General features: G+C 47.0%; 1 protein-coding gene and 1 long non-coding RNA gene across 10 annotated transcripts in view; one reads left to right on the top strand and one right to left on the bottom strand.

Moving 5' to 3' along the window:
* ANKS3 (ankyrin repeat and sterile alpha motif domain containing 3) overlaps window positions 1-17217 on the bottom strand; it is a 35720-nt gene that overhangs the window by 4657 nt on the left and 13846 nt on the right. For 7 of the 9 annotated variants that reach the window (XM_006942374.4, XM_019820994.3, XM_006942372.5 and 4 more), the window contains 5 exons: window positions 10655-10790; window positions 4656-4814; window positions 1767-1904; window positions 1106-1215; window positions 635-811 (listed from right to left, as the gene is read on the bottom strand). In XM_006942374.4, coding sequence (XP_006942436.2) covers window positions 635-811; window positions 1106-1215; window positions 1767-1904; window positions 4656-4814; window positions 10655-10790 — 720 coding nt within the window. Of the gene's footprint in view, window positions 1-634; window positions 812-1105; window positions 1216-1766; window positions 1905-2057; window positions 3072-4655; window positions 4815-10654; window positions 10791-17217 lie in introns of those variants that run through there. The other 2 variants (XM_019820997.2, XM_045047893.1) reach the window with 2 other exon arrangements.
* Window positions 4814-17081, top strand: LOC123382583. Its single transcript, XR_006591166.1, has 2 exons — window positions 4814-6501; window positions 16640-17081. It is a non-coding gene; the product is annotated as an uncharacterized LOC123382583 (long non-coding RNA).

Genomic DNA, 17217 nt, shown 5'->3' with positions numbered 1-17217 from the left:
AGGTGTAGCCCCTCGGTGAGCCTGGGAACACAGGCGCTGGAGACAGCTCCCGGGAGGCGTCACAAGGAGAAGCCAACGAGATCACCAGCTTGTAGTGAACAGCAGAGCTGTGACGTGAACAAATGGCAAAAAATGCATTCTTTCATCTTTGTACCGCTTATGCTCCCAGAAAGCAAGAGAACCCGGTGAACAGACGTGGGTGGCTATGCCATACCAGTAACCCCTAAGAAGCTGGGGGAGCCACAGCAACCCACGAGGGAGGCAGAGATGGCAGTTTTCATCAAATGCCATTTCATCTCCGCTTCACGTGCATCTCCTGACTCCCGACAGCAGCTCTAGATCAGTCCACTTTTTCTCCTCTCCAGGCTCAGGGAGGCCGAGGAGAGTACGGAAACCAAGGAGAGAGACAGATCCCTCCTATGGAAAGGGATGGAACAGAAACCCTGCACTGGCACTCGTGGCCATGAGGAATCCTCTCGGCCTGAGCAGCCTCACAGATCATCTGGGGGAAACCATCTCCACACTCTCTCTTGACGGGGCCCAGCCCATCCTCAGTGCACAGTAAGGGCCTTGTGAAGCACTACACGTGCCACGTTTCTAACTGCGTGACTGCCAGCTTCACAGACGATCTCACCTGGGGTCCTGAACAGAGGGACCTCTCCGTCTGGGAAACAGATGCTGGGGAGCAGGCTGCACCAGCCGGCCCAGTGCTGGCGGGCCACTGGCCGTCACTGTTGCTGTAACGATTCTTGGTCTTCATGTAACTTTTAGTTTGCTTGCGAACCGAGCTTTGACACGCATGATCCGAATCCTGTGGTGAGAAGGGTGTGTCCAGAGTTAACACCGAGGGGCTCCCGGCTGACGGGGCCGCATCCACTCGACTCTCCGCCCCACGATCCCAGTTGTGAAACGCCCCCAGCAGCCAGAGAGGCTTCACTGGTGACCCGCACCATGGTCTGCATGACCCAGAACCATGGAGGGCACCAGGACTTTGTGTGTCCGACGTGCACAAAGTACCAGTCTCCAGACTTGCCCTCTCCAAGGAGGCAGCCCCTGCAACACCAGCAAAGGGGAGGGAGGCAGATCAAGAAAGGAGAAGCTTCACCTCGTTGCTCTCCAGAGAGGCCTCGCTGCTGACTCCTGGGGCTCTCGCCAGGCCCTCGCTGCTGCTGCTGCGCCTCGCGACCCCCAGGTTGGCACAGAAGGCGTGCTCCTCTGAAAACAGTGAAGATGGGAGAGCCTGACCACAGGTCTCACTCGCGGGGACTCCCCAGAGCCCAGCGTCCACTGCATTCACCAGCTCCTGAAACAGCTCACTGGTGTCTTCTGTTTCACGCGGCTGCCTGGCCCAAGCCCTCGCACCTAACGCGACGGGGGGTTTGCCTATTTCGTTCACTGATAAAGCCAAGCATCTAGAACGGCACTTGGCGCACTTGGCACTCAGTAAACAGCTACTGAACAAATGACAGGTAACACAGCAGATGTTTCCCTGATGGCTCACCAGTCAAGGAGCTAACCTTGTCTGGGACAACTCCCCCAGACACCGCGTGGAGAGACAGTGGGCCAGAAGCTGCACCCTACCTGTCCCCTGCCGGCTTCTGGGTCCTCACGAGAGCCAGGGCCCTTCTGTACCCTTCACCCCACCGTTCTCTACCAGCTGGACCCACCACAGTCCCATGCCCCCAGGGGGGAAGGGGGGGCAGCGCACAAGAGCTCCTAACTCCAAGTGAGCCCTCGGCCGGGGTGCGTGTATAGGGTGCACGTACCCCGACTGCTGCTGCTGCTGCTCTCCACATCCCGGTCATTGATTGGGGAGGTGACGTCCCTGTAGCAGAGGCCGCCCGCCTCCAGGGGGTTCTCATCACTGCTGTTGAAGGTGACATAGCCCCGCGGAGGCACCTGCTCTGTGGACACGAGGGGGGGCCATAAGCCCACATGAGCACAAAAGAGACAAACTCAACCACCCGAGAGGACCTGCAGCATGGGGGAAGGGCCAGGATCCAGGCAAAAGCTGAAAGAAAATTCCTAGCTGGCCTTTCTCCCTCCCGTTCGCTCACCACAGTAACCTGGACACAACCATGCAGTCTGCAGGAGGGGAAACGAACTCTGAAGGTCTGGAGACCAATGTGTGTCCCCGGACAAGCGCATGTGGGTCAGGGCCGGCACCCGCTCCGCCACACCGTGCTGTTGCTTTCCCAAGTGGACAAAGCAGGAAACGGACAGCTGTGTTTACAGATTCCTGAGCCAAAGGGAAACCACAGCACTAGCGGGAAATGTCATCTCACAGGCACCAGCCTTCACACTCCCTGTGACTTTCCAACACAGACATCCAGGGGCTCCTCCTTGGGTCGATCAACCCCAACCAGCAAGATCTGGCTGAGCAGGAAGGTGGCAGGCCCTGGGCTAAAAATTAACAGCAGTAACACCAAGTTACATAACCTCCGAGTGCATCTGCCAGGAAGAAAACGGGAGAAAAGACAATACAAACCAGAGGGTTTAGTTCTGACTTTGCCCCTGCCTCTTCCCCGAAAAAAGTATACTTAATTGCAGAGAAGCGACTGGCTGGTGGCGACATGGGTAACTTACTTCCTTCTTTACACCTTTCTGAAGCGATCAAGATTTACAATCAGAAGAAAGGGAAGGGAGGGAGGGAGGGAGGGAGGGAGGGAGGAAGGGAGATCAGCACATGCTATTTATCATTCAAAAGTGTTTTTTCAGGGCTCCTGGGTGGCTCAGTCAGGTAAGCCTCCCGACTCCTTATGTCAGCTCAGGTTGCAATCTTGCAGTTCTGGGACTGAACCTTGTGTCAGACTCTGCCCTGAGCCTGGAGCCTGCTTGGGATTCTCTTTCTGCCCCTCACCTGCCCTCTCTTTCTCTCTCTCTCTCTCTCTCTCAGAAAATAAGTAAATAAACATTTTTAAAGAAGTGTTTTTCCACTGCTGGTAAAAAGAATAATATGCACTTATAGAAAATTTAAAAAGCACAAAGTGTGGGGCGCCTGGGTGGCTCAGTGGGTTAAGCGTCCGACTTGGGCTCAGGTCATGATCTTGAGGTTCGTGAGTTCGAGCCCCGCGTCGGACTCTGCACTGACAGCTCAGAGCCTAGAGCCTGCTTTGGATTCTGTCTCCCTCTTTCTCTGCCCCTCCCCTGCTCATGCTCTGTCTCTGTCTCAAAAATAAACAATTAAAAAAAAAAAAAAGGACAAAGTGTAAGAGGTAAACCAAAACTAGGAAATGGCATAACCAAGGGACAACTAGCATTGCTCTTTGGTGAAGGTTTTTCTGCCTCTCTGGGTGCATAAAAAAAGACCTGTGTATAAATGGGCTCTGGCCAGATTATTCTGGTATCTGGAACAAATTCCATTTTAAAGAGCATGTGTTATATGGCAACACAGATTAACTGCCACCCCCCGCCTGAGACCTGTCCTTCCTATGTCCCCACCATACCTCAGGTGGGACAGGTAGCACGGACTCCTCAGAAGACACACACTCTGCCACTCAAGGACAACGGCCCAGCCAAATGCCCCAGAGCTCTGTGCTTGTAAAAGCACCGCTCTAGGAGAGAGGAGGCGTGCTCTCATCCTGTAGCAACCTGTCCACAGCTGGGGGGTGGCTTCCCCAGTGGCCCAGTCAGCTTACCCCTCCGTGGGTAACAGGAGAAGGTGGGCCTGGAGCTCCCAGACCAGCGCCAAGACTCCTCTCTAAGGGGCAGAGAAGGGAATCAAGCTACTGTATACTCTTCACTGAAACATGGTCTCCTGTGACTGGAAAAGTTCGTCTCCAAGCCTGGGGGTGATCACTCATGAGAGGAGCCCTCCACCCAGGCTGATGGACCAGCAGGCTTGGCCTGGCCACTGCGGGTGACAGATGCCAAAGAAGATGTAACACACCAGGGTGCCTGGATGGCTCAGCAGGTTAAGCGGCTAACGCTTTGTTCCGGCTCAGGTCATGATCTCACAGTTTGTGGGACTGAGCCCTGAGCCAGGCTCCAGCTGACAACTCAGAGACTGCTTGCGATTCTCGCTCTCTCTTCCCCTCTCTGCTCCTCCCCTGCTCGCATGTGCTATCTCAAAATAAATAAAACAAACTTTAAAAAAAGGAAGATGTAACTAGAAGATGTCACTTACACGGAGTCTGATCACTGGGGCCAGAACAAGAGCACGAGCACCCCCTGCACTCCTCGAGAGCACTGAGCTCAACCTGAGGAGCTGACAATTCGTGAATAAATTCAGGGCTCGGGTTCTAGCCCACCAGGTGCACCGTCCGACAATTCTCAAATCCAGCACTCTGAGAAAAGAGAGCAAGAGCCGGTCGAGCTCTGGCTGGCGATGGGGCAGAGACTGGACTTGAACATTTTCCTGGTACTAGCTGTCCCCCCACGTGATGAATGAAATCCCAGCTCTGCTATATTTCCACTGCTGAAGAGAAAGTTCTATTTGTAATTGTAACCAGTGGAAAGGAAAATCAAAGGATGAACCAAAACCCAGAAACTAGCTAGAGATTAATGTCTTTCTATCACTGTAATCAATCTTGAGTCCTGGAGCTGCAGCGCCCACCGGTGGCCCACATCTCAGAAGGCTGAGAACGGTCCCTTCCGGTCAGGCCGGCCTCTCAGGAGGCACCGCCACAGAGCCATCAGGAAGTGGGAGCGCTCACCACAGCAAGCCTGCTGCATCTTGCCTCCGAGGCCGATGGCTGTGATCCTGGCCAAGGCTCGCGGCCCCTCGTGGATGCTGAGGCCCTTCTTCCGACAGGGCCTCTGTCTCTGGGGAACAGGGCAGGATTCATCTGAAGAGCTTAGATCTTCAAATTTTTCTGTGGGCCAAACACCAGAATTAAGACATTTTGTTCAGTGATGGACTGATGAATCCTCATGGTACACACTGCAAGAAAATCATCGTTATTGATCTTCACAAATTAAGAAGAAAAAAAAGTGTGTTTCCCACGATGTCCCTTGAAAGAAATACCACAATGGGCCAGTCCACTGCTCAGATGGGCCACGGGGACATCTGGGCAGAAAGCAAGCTTGCTAAAGGAAGAGTCTGAACTGAACAAGTTTGTGACGATGAGGGAGTCTTAGTTCTTATTCCTTTTTGTCCACGTTTCCAGAATTTCTTAACAAGCGTCTCTTCACAGACCTATGGCAAAATCACTCACAACTTCACAACTGTATATTCTCAACCTGCACTTTGGGGAAGCAAGTGGCACATGGCAGCCGTGTGTGCCAGGTGTGGGGAAGGACCGCGCATCACCGCCCGTCAGAGCTCGAGGGCTCGGTGCGCTCACAGCCATCTTACAGCTCTCCAGTTTTCTGGATCTCATCACACCTGCAAGGCAAAACTCATGAATGCATCAGCATAAGGTTGCCATCTGGTAAGATTTCACTCTTGGGCTGGTATGCTGGGGCTCAGCTGCTGCAGGAACCCCCCCCCCCCCGCCCCCCGCAACCGCCCTGGGAGCTGGAGTTCATCACAAATGATCCGAGGCCAGGAAGGGAGCCAGACCGAGCCAGGCGGTGGGAGGGGAGCAGTGCAGTCTGGCATGAACGGGGCAGTGATGGCCTTCAAGCAAGGGAGTTACTGACTCAGGATCCAAACGTGACCAGGGACCCCAGGCGGGCCATCGTCTCTCTCCCCGACTCAGCTCACTCCCTGCCTTCTGGGTTCGATGCCACCTGGAGACTATGGTCCCACCCAGTCAGTACATGGAGGAGTTAGAAGGAATAAAAGGACGAGAGAGGAGGGACAAGCAAGGCCAAGGGCGGATCTGTGAATCTGCACCTGCCCCCAACACGTCCTCTCAAAGCTGACAAATCACCAAGGACTACAGACAGAGCCAAGCGATCCCCACGCTGCCACAGAATAGGACGGCAGGGAGCACCGCTGACCCCTTTTCCTTGCTCCGGCCCAGAGGAGACACACCCACTTCTCTTCCCGCAGAGACTTCCTGCTCATGCAGACCTGGTCTCCGCAGGGAGCAAGTAGATCTAGAAGAATACCACATACAAGAGAGAGAAGTGCCAACGCTGCCCCCAGAAAAAGTCCATTCTGTGGCAGGAATACGCAAGAGTCCCGGCGGAGGGGAAGCACAGCCCTGGAGAACGAACTTGAAAATGCACGTGGGACATAAGGGGGCAGAACGGCCCCACTCCTGGAAGGCACCTTTTGGAAACTGAACAGTGAACAGAAAAAGCGAGCAGGTGAAGTTCAGTATCTGACAAGACAAAAACGTATCAAGGACACACAGGCTTGGCCTAACTACATCCCTGTACAAAGAAAACCCACAAGAAACAAACCAAACCCATCCAGTAAGGACTCCTCTCGAGACACTGGGGAGGAGGGAGTCCCGAAGCAGGGCCCTCACTGCAGCCGGGCCGCCAAGCCCTGTAGGTGAAGTGCTCCAGCGATCCATGAACACAACTACTCCAGGGAGGAGGCAGAGACAGGCTGGACACCAGCGATTGAAGACGCTAGTTCCCCAAACCACCGACATAAAGGAGGAGGTAAGAAAACTCTAACACTTTCTGTGACACTCTGAGTGGGTAATTTGTTTAAGTAGGCTCTCCATACAACACGGGGCAACCCTGGGATCAAGAGTTGGATGCTCTATAGACTGAGCCACCCAGGTGCCCCAGAGGCAGATACCTCCTTAAACAAGCATCAGAGGATGGGAAAAAGCACCCTGACTTAGAAATCCAAAACTGAGACCAAAAAGACACAGGCATGTGCACACAACTATGAGAAAGGAAAACTGAACCCAGGAAGTAAGTGGAAAACTAAGGTCAGTGGGGCACCTGGCTGGTCTGAGGTGGTAGAGCATGTAACACTCGATCTCAGAGTTGTGAGTTTGAGCCCCACGTTGGGCACAGAGATTACTTAAAAATAAAATCTTAAAAAAAACAAACATCCAAACACCAAAGGTCAAAATATTAAAATGAAGACTCAGTTACTAGGTGCCCAAGGAAGAAGAGATTTGGATGCAAAAGAAGTACTTCAAGAAGAAAATCACCAAAGAATGAATGAGATAAAAAATGTAAGACAGGACTGAGACAGAAGACAGGCAAGATGGGAAAATGACAGGGGAAAATAACCACTGGAACTTTTTAGAAGGATGCAGACAAAAACAATTTTGCAGACCTAAGTAAGTTTGAAATCCTGAAATGAAAGGATTTCCTAGGAAAGTGCAGTTTACCAAACTTGGCCCTGTGAAATGAGAAAGCTTAAGCAGATCAATTTCTGCAGAAGAAACAGAAAAACTTAGCAGGAGCCACCTCACAAAGAGAGACCAGGCCCAGATGGCTTCACAGGAGAATCCTTCCAAACCTTCCCAAACCACAGGCTACCAAGACACCTGGGTGGCTCAGCTGGTTGAGCTTCCAGCTTCAGCTGAGGTGATGACCTCACGGTTTGTGAGTTTGGGCCCCATATATCCAGCTCTCTGCTGTCAGGGCAGAGCCCACTTCAGATCCTCTTTCCCCCTCTGTCTGTCCCTCCCCTGCTCACACTCTCTCTCAAAAATAAAGTTTAACAAAAATGAACTACTGGGACCTCATCAAAATAAAAAGCTTCTGCCCAGTGAAACAATCAGCAAAACTAAAAGGTAACCGACAGAATGGGAGAAGATATTTGCAAATGACATATCAGATAAAGGGTTGGCATCCAAAGTCTATAAAGAAGTTATCAAATTCAACACCCCAAAAACAAATAATCCAGTGAAGAAAGGGGCAAAAGACATGAGTAGACACTTTTCCAATGAAGACATCCAGATGGCCAACTGACACATGAAAAAATGTGCAACATCACTCATCATCAGGGAAATACAAATCAAAACCACAATGAGATACCACCTGAACACCTGTCAGAACGGCTAACGTTAACAACTCAGGCAACAACAGATGTTGGCGAGGATCCTGAGAAAGAGGATCTCTTTTGCATTGTTGGAGGGAATGCAAGCTGGTGCAGCCACTCTGGCAAACAGTATGGAGGTTCCTCAAAAAAAACAGAACTACCCTACGACCCAGCAATGGCACTACTAGGCATTTATCCAAGGGATACAGGTGTGCTGTTTCGAAGGGACACATGCACCCCAATGTTTATAGCAGCACTATCAACAATAGCTGAAGTATGGAAAGAACCCAAACGCCCATTGATGGACGAATGGATAAAGAAGATGGGGTATATATATTATGATGGAGTATTACTTGGCAATCAGAAAGAATGAAATCTTGGGGCTCCTGGGTGGCGCAGTCGGTTAAGCGTCCGACTTCAGCCAGGTCACGATCTCGCGGTCCTTGAGTTCGAGCCCCACGTCAGGCTCTGGGCTGATGGCTCGGAGCCTGGAGCCTGTTTCCGATTCTGTTTCTCCCTCTCTCTCTGCCCCTCCCCTGTTCATGCTCTGTCTCTCTCTGTCCCCAAAAAAATAAATAAACGTTGAAAAAAAAAAAAAAGAATGAAATCTTGCCATTTGCAATGACATGGATAGAAATGGAGGGTATTATGCTAAGTAAAATCAGAAAAAGACAAAAATCGTATGACTTCACTCATATGAGGACTTTAAGAGACAAACCAGATGAACAAAAGGGAAGGGAAACAAAAATAATATAATATAGGGAGGGGAACAAAACAGAAGAGACTCATAAATATGGAGAACAAACTGAGGGTTACAGGAGGGGTTGGGGGGGGGATGGGCTAAATGGGTAAGGGGCACTAAGAAATCTACTCCTGAAATCATTGTTGCACTATATCCTAACTAATTTGGATGTAAATGTAAAAAAAAAAAAAAAAAAAAAAAAAAAGTAAATAAATTCTTCATCAAAAAATAAGATAAAATAAAATAAAAATTTAAAAACTTAAAAAAAAAAAAAAAACACCACTACAGGGTACCAATACTGCATAAACTGTCCCAGAGCACAAAAAGGAAAACTTTCAGATTCTTTGTATGAAGTACAATACTGATACCTACACCTGATAAAGACAAAACAGAGAATCACAGACCAATACCATTTATAAATGAACAGCCATACAGAAACACTAAATAAAATACTAGCAAACAAAATCCAATATTGCATTCAGAAAATAATATACCACATAGGATTTCTACACAGCAAGTAAAGTTGGTTCGTTATTAGGAAATTCATTAATATACTCTATTACTAGATTTAAGGAGAAAATTAATAATCATCTCCACAGATGCTAAAAAAGCCTTTGACAAAATTCAACACTGATGGCTGTAAACAACACTCAGGAATATAGAAAATGACAAACTCTTTCTCAACATGATAAAATATATGCACACCTTACTCTTAAAATCAGCGTCTTACCTAAGGCGGCATTTCTGCTAAGGTCAGGACCTGGTGAATGCCCACTATCCCCACTCTGTTCAACACCTAACCAAAAGTAGGAGCCAATGTAAATGAATGAAAGAAACCAGATGTACAAAAATCAGAAAGAAGTAGTAAATCTATCTCTATGTACAGATTATATGGTAGCATACCTAGAAGACCCTACAGAATCAATAAATTCAAATGAAAGAATTCAGCGGAATATAAAACTGGTGTACAGACATCAACAGCCTTCATAGTCACAGACAATAAGCAGAGGGTAAAATGGCAGTGAAACCCAACCCACAGCAGCAACAGAGAAAATCAGACACTTGGGAATAAAAAGTTCTATGCAAAATGTCTACGAGGAAAGATTTTAAACCCTCCAATAGACACAAAAGATGTCCCTTGTCTAGAGAGTCCGACTCAACAGCATGAAAAATGCTGTTAAATGTTAAATGTTAAATCTGCCACACTCTCAATAACATGCTGTTTTTAAGCAGCTAGACAAGCTGGTGTTCAAGTTCACACACACAAAACAGCAATAGCTATGGGAACACTGGAAAGGAAAGGCTGCAGGGGGGACTGGCCGGACGAGAGGCAAAAAGCCTCTGCATATTTACAACAGTGGAGGTCTGCTGTATGAACAGACAGACCTGGGGAACAGAACAGAGGTCCAGAAACAGACCTGGACACAAAAAGAAATTCAGAATATAGTACAAAGATAGCTTCTCAGATCACCAGGTCAAAGATGGACTGTTGAATAATTTCATGAAGCCAAGACAATGGGGAAGCCATCTGAAAAAAACCACACGTCACACCATGCATGACAATAAAGTATAAATGGATCAGAGAGCTGAATATAAAAAACGAAACCATGGAAGTACCAGAAGAAAACGGACAAATTCATACACAACCAAGGCACAAAGACCTTCTGTGACCCCAAATCTAAAGGCAGTACAAGACTGAACTTGACTACATAAAATTAAAACATTTCACATGGCAATAAGCACCACAAGCAAAGTCAAGAAACCGTAAGCAATCCCTTTCGTGTGGCCGCCGTGCCACCTCTCCCTGGGCACCCCGGCATCCTGTGCACACCTTCAGCCTGGCAGGAACCACTCTACATTCTAACGTCTCTCCTATCAGACCAGCAAGCCTCAACCTCGACTGTACAGTGGAGTCACAGGGAAAGCAGAGGTCTCCTGTCAAGGCTGCGAGAGCCAAATCTCTGGAGGAGAGGTGGGAGCTGGGGTGGGGGGTGGGGGTGGGGGGGTCTTCCTCCCTCTCCCATCCCGCCCTGCGGAACTCCAGCAGAGGGCACAGAAGCAGATACCTGGGCTCCGATAGAGGTTCTTGGGCAGAGTAGGAGAGTGAGCGTCTATCAACCCCACAATCTTCATGTGTCCATACTGCTTGGCCAGCATCCGGGCTGTGGCTCCACTGTGGTCTCTCGTGTCCACTCTGACTCCCTGTGAAATTCATGAAAGAACGAGTACTAGGAACCTGTCCCGTAAAGCACCCTCACTTCCCTGGATGCAGACTCTGGACTCCAACCAAAAAGTACACTGAATTCTTACCACCCTGGAAAGGTCTTGCCCTGGGCCCTTAATAGCCCCACATCTGTGTAAGAAAAAGGCGAAGGCTCCTTAAGGACAAGGTGGGGGGCGCTGGGGAGGGGCTTGCTAGCAGCAGTCTCCCCACCAGAGAGCCGTGGCAGCTCTCCAACCTCATTCTTGGGCTTTCCAAGCCAGGCAGACAGGTGCTTAAGGGAGAGGCAGGCACTTGCTCCAGGTGGGGAAGGGCGCACTGCAGGCAATGAGGCCAGAGCCTGACCTTCACCCTTTGAATCTGGGCATGCCCAACTCGCTCCACTTCTCTTCACACAGAGAAAACCGCAGACAACAGCGTCACCAGGGAAGCAACTTTTAAAAGTCACAACCACAATGACAGCACCATCCTTCTGAAGAAGAGTCTGGGAGTTTTTATCCAAAGGCCTAAAATGTACTTCTGGTCTTCAGCACAAATGTTTCCAATCCTAGGACTCTCTCCTAAGGAAATTACCCCAAATAACAGAGAAAGCTTGTATGACATAGGTGTTTGGTAGAACATATTTGCAGTAACAGAAACCTGGAGACAGTGTAAGTTGGGGAGGAGTCAGCTATGTTATGGCCATAAACGCTGGTATTTACAAATAATTGGTATAGCCGAGTTTTTGAAAGGACCATAGTATGTCTTTACAACATATAAGGTATCCTTATGACGAAGAGAAGAAGACAGGGACACACTGGGGACACAGCCATGTGAAGACAGAGGCAGGGACTGAATGATGCGTCTACGAGCCAAGAAACACCAGGAGCCACCAGAAGTTCAGAGAGAAAAGGAACCATTCCTCCCCAAAGCCTTTGGAGGGGATGTGGCCCTGTTGACACCTTGATCCTGGACTTCTGGCATCCAGAACTGTGAGAAAATAAATTTCTGTGTTTTAAGCCCCCCAAGTTTATAGTAAATTGTTAACAGCAGCCACAGGAAACAAATACACCCATTAATGTGTGAATGGTTAAATGGATTAAGGCATATCACTACTATCAAGTACTGGATCAGAAAGAATGAGGCAGGTTTCTCTACTGATGTGGAAGTAAGTTTGTGATATTTTGCTAACATTTAAAAACACACTGCAGAAGTCTATGTGTCCCAGTTTACATAGCAGGATTTCACTTATGTTAGAAATCTGTTCAGAGTTATTAACACTCTGGGATGGAGAAGTGTGAGAAAACCTACAGAAGTTTTTTAATGCTTATTCCTAAAATTTCTATTAATTTTCCTGTAAGTTTTATTGTTTGGCTGTTTTTAAGCCTATAGGTTATATTATTTTCATTTATATGTTTTTTTATTCTTTGAGAGAGAAAGAGAGGGAGAGCATGAGCTTGAGGGCACAAGTGGGGCAGGGGCAGAGAGAGAGGGAGACACAGAATCCGAAGCAGGGTCCAGGCTCTGAGCTGTCAGCACAGAGCCCGGCGTAGGGCTCGAACCCACCAACCGTGAGATCATGACGTGAGCCGAAGTTGGAGGCCCAACCAACTGAGCCACCCAGGCGCCCCACCGATTATTTATTTATTTTTTTATTTTTTAACGTTTATTTATTTTTCAGACAGAGAGAGACAGAGCATGAATGGGGAGGGTCAGAGAGAGGGAGACACAGAATCTGAAACAGGCTCCAGGCTCTGAGCTGTCTGTCAGCACAGAGCCCGACGTGGGGCTCGAACTCACGGACCACGAAATCATGACCTGAGCCGAAGTCGGCCGCTTAACCGACTGAGCCACCCAGGTGCCCCCATAGATTTTTTAACATCATGAAAATACGGAGGTACCTAAGTGGCTCCATCAGTTAAGTGTCTGACTCTTGACTCTCTCCCTCTCTCTCTACCCCTTCCCTGCTTGCTCTCTCTCAAAATAAATAGCTTAAGAAAAAAAATCATGACAATATATACATTATACAGGCACACCTCAGAGATACCACAGGTGCAGTTCCAGACTGCTGCGGGAAAGGATCGCAACAAACCAAGTCAAGTGAATTTTTTCGTTTCCCAGTGCATATAAAAGTTGTATTTACACTATACGGTGGTCATATATTAAGCGTGCATTATGTCTAAAAAAACCAACATGGGGGCACCTAGGCGACTCAGTTGGTTAAGAGTTGGACTCTTGATCTTGGTTCAGGTCATGATCTCACAGTTTTGACACTGAGCCTGAAGTTGGGCTCTGCACTGGGAGTGGAGCCTGCTTAAGATTCTCTCTCTCCCGCTCCCTCTGCTCCTCCCCCAGTGCTCGCTCTCTCTCTGAAAACAAAACAAAACAAAACAAAACAAAACAAAACAAAACGAAAAAACAATATATATACCTAAATTAAAAAATACTTTATTGGGAGGGGCGCCTGGGTGGCTCAGTCGGCTAAGCGTCCTACTTCAGCTCAGGTCATGATCTCGCAGTTTGTGGGTTCGAGCCCCACAATGGGCTCTGTGCTGACAGTTCGGAGCTTGGAGCCTGCTTCAGAATCTGTGTCTCCCTTTCTCTCTGCTCGCCACCTCCCCTCACCTCCCAGCTGGCAGTCTGTCTCTCTCTCTCAAAAGTAAATAAACATTTAAAACATTAAAAAACAAAACAAAACAAAACAAAACACTTTATCGGGGTACCTGCTTGCTTCAGTCAGTTTAGCATGATCTCAGGGTTGTGAGTTCAACCCCCATGTTGAGCATAGAGCTTATTTAAACAAACAAACAAAAACTTTCTGCTAAAAAAAAGGTATCAACTGGCTTTCCAGCAAGTCATAATCACTAACTATAGATAACCATAACAAGTATGACAGTAATGAAAAAATTTGAAATACTGTGAGAACTACTAAAATGTGACCCAAGGGGCACCTGGGTGGTGCAGTTGGTTAAGCGTCCCACTCTTGATCTCAGCTCAGGTCATGATTTCACAGTTTGTGAGTTTGAGCCCCACAGTGGGCTCTCTGCTGGTGGCATAGAACCTGCTTGGGACTCTGTCTCTCCTTCTCTCTGCCCCTCCCCAGCTTGTATATTCTCTCTCTCAAAATAAATAAATAAATAAAAACTAAAAATAAAATGTGACCCAGAGACACAAAGTGAGCAAATGCTGTTACAAAAATGGCATCAACAGATTTGCTTGAAGCAGAGTCTCCACAAACCTTCAATCTGTAAAAAAAAAATGCAGCATTTGCAAAATTCAATACAGTAAAACCATAAAATGAGGTGTCCCTGCACATTCATAAGTTATAGGAGGATTTCCACACCATATTGCTATTACTGAGGATTTAAGACAAGTTTTATATTCTAAAATATTTTTCAGACCTTATTTGTTTATGCACTTTTACAGGTTCATGGAAAGGCACAAAGAAGTTATTAAATCATTGATAAAAAGCTATTTAAGGGCACCTGTGGGACTCAGTCATTTAAGTGTCCGACTCTTGATTTCCACTCAGGTCACGATCTCATGGGTCATGAGATAGAGCCCCATGTCGAGCTCTGCACTGACAACACAGGGACTACCTGGGATTCCCTCTGCTCCTCCCCTGCTTGTGTTCAATCTCTCTCTCTCTCTCTCTCAAATAAACAAACAAAAAAAAGCTATTTAACAAGGAAAAAGTTTGTAACTATGAGAGGTGATAGATGTTAACTTACTGTGGTATTACACACAATATACACATAATTCAAATCATTATGTAGCACACCTTAAACTTACATAATGTTATATGTCAATTTTATCTCAAGAAGAATGGAAAAAATATTTTAAAGATAAAAGATTAAGCAAAAAGGAACATGATTAGGGGTGCCTGGGGGGCTCAGCCAGTTAAGTGCCCAACTCTTGATTTCCACTCAGCTCATGATCTCATGGTTCATGGGTTCAAGCCCCGTGTCAGGCTCTGTGCTGCCAGCTCAGAGCCTGGAGTCTGCTTCGGATTCTGTGTCTCCCTCTCTCTCTGCCCCTCCCCTGCTCATGCTCTGTCCCTCTCTCTCTCTCAAAAATAATCTTCCATCTTCCTAATCTTCCTTCGTTTCTAAATTCACTACTCATGAGCACGCTTACTTTAAAAGTATAAAAAAACGAGCTTTCCATTTTAAAAGCTTCAACCCAGCAGTCTGGTGTCTGAGGGCAGAACCATTGGGGCTCAGTGCTCTGGAGGACAAACCAGCAGACATTAAACGTGTACACACCTCTGACCCAGCAATTCCACTTCCAGGAATTTGGCCTCAGGAAATAATTAAGGACATACACTAACATTTGGGATGTTCCCATCAGCATTTAGCATGGTCAAAACCATGAAGACCCTAAAATGAGAAATCAGTGAACTAAGTGAGATCTATAAAGTGGAACACCAGTCCCCCATTTATATGACAGGTCCAAGTATATACGTATTAATATGGATGGGGTGCCCAAGACATCGTGAAGAGAAAAAAAAAAAAAAAGCATATTACAAAACATTTTGTATAACAGGACTCCACTTTAACTTAAAATATTTATTAAAAAAAACAACAACAGGAGGGAGCACCCAGGAGGCTCAGTCAGTTACATGTCCAAACTTGAGCTTAGGTCATGATCTCAGAGTTTTCATGAGTTCGAGCCCCGTATCGGCTCTGTGCTGACAGTGCAGAGCGTGCCTGGGATTCTCTCTTTCAAAATAAATAAATAAACTTACAAAAAAAAAAATCAGGATACTCAATGAGTTATTAACATGTGTGATATCTGGGTGATGAGATTAGGAATAGTTTTGGATTTCTTTTTGCTTCACTGTACTTTCTAATTCTTTTATAGCAGGCATATACCACTGTACAATAAACATTCATTTATGTACTCTTCTGCCTTATTTTGAAAACCCAGGACCAACTGACAAGCTTGGTTGAGCCTAGTATAAAAGGTGATTATCACAGGTCCCCTAGTAGGATGAAACTGCATTTTTACAAGACCTTAACTGAGTTTTACTTTCTATAATCCCCCACTTTCAAGAGCTCTAGTTAGAAATCAGCTATGAAACCTTCAGCCTTCAAAGATCATTTCTAGACGGGTCTAGAAGGGGACATGGAACGAAGGTAGTCAAAAGGCACAAATTTCCAGTTATAAGCAATTTACGATGACTGCAGTGAACATTGCCATATGACATATATTGAAGTTGTGGAGAGTAAATCCTGAGTTCTCGTCACAAGGAAACAATCTGTGTCTGTGTCTACGTAAGATGTGGACGCTCGCCGAATACGTGGTCATCACTTGACAATCCATGGAAGTGAAATCACAACACTGCACACCCTACACTTACAACAGGGATGTTTGTCAGTTCTAGCTCAGTAAAACTGGGGGAGGGAAAGAGGGAGAATTTCTAGTTTCAATTTGATAGAAAGAACCCAAACGTTTCAACCAAAACAAACAACACCATCTTTACTGCAGGGTTTCAACTATCATCTGTTTTTAAGCTTGGAAGACTTCAACCTCAGACTATAGGAAAGGGAAAAAAGCAGTAATGTTATTCCTCAGTGACTAAATGAGGAAGAAAATAGAACCCAGGACAAGGTCCCTGAGGTGAGGGAAGAAAATATGATTTTTTTATCCATCCTTTACAATGTTTTGGTTTTTCTTCCTCTTTTATAATGTACGTAACATATTACTAGAGAAGGACATGACTGGTGGAGCTGTGAGGGCCTGGCCCTCCCAGAAGGAAGGGGAACGGGGTACAAGGGAGGCAGCTACAGCCCTCTCCTGTCCTTGCAGAGCACAGAGTGTCCATCCTCATGCAGTTCTCTGTCTCCAGGACCGGGGACTGGCTCTGGAGGGCCCGCCCTTCTGGCTCCCTGAGATCTAACCATGACTGAGCAGGAGGAAATCTACAGGGAATGAGGAGCAAAGGAGCATCTATGCAGGCCTAGCCACACGGCCTCGCCAGCAGAGGAACAACCTGGTCATCAGCCACAGGCTCCCAGCAGTGCCCACCACCATCAGCCAGAAAGGAATCATGCTGAATCGACCAACACCTTCTACTCCCGATTAGTGCTCTAGAGGGAGAACTCAGAGTTGATTTCCAGAGTTTGATTGCTGCATGTGATTATGAAAGACAAAACTGTTTTTAGGAAATACATACTAAAGTACTGAGGGGGAAAAAGGGCATTATGTCAGCAACTTACTTTCAAATGGTTCTAAAAAGATAATATGTATATAAAGAGAGACTAAATAAAGAAAACGAGATGAAATGTTAATATATGGGGAATCTAATGAAGGCACAGAAATTTTTTGCATTCTTTTGACATTTAAGTCTGAAATTATTTCAAAATTTCAAAAAATTTTCAAAAGAAATCCAATTCAATTTGTTGCTCCTCAAAACAAGTTGCCTAC

The sequence above is a fragment of the Felis catus genome, chromosome E3, assembly GCF_018350175.1.
Source record: "Felis catus isolate Fca126 chromosome E3, F.catus_Fca126_mat1.0, whole genome shotgun sequence".
Lineage (NCBI taxonomy): Eukaryota > Metazoa > Chordata > Mammalia > Carnivora > Felidae > Felis > Felis catus.
This window is presented reverse-complemented; position numbering and strand designations above follow the sequence as displayed.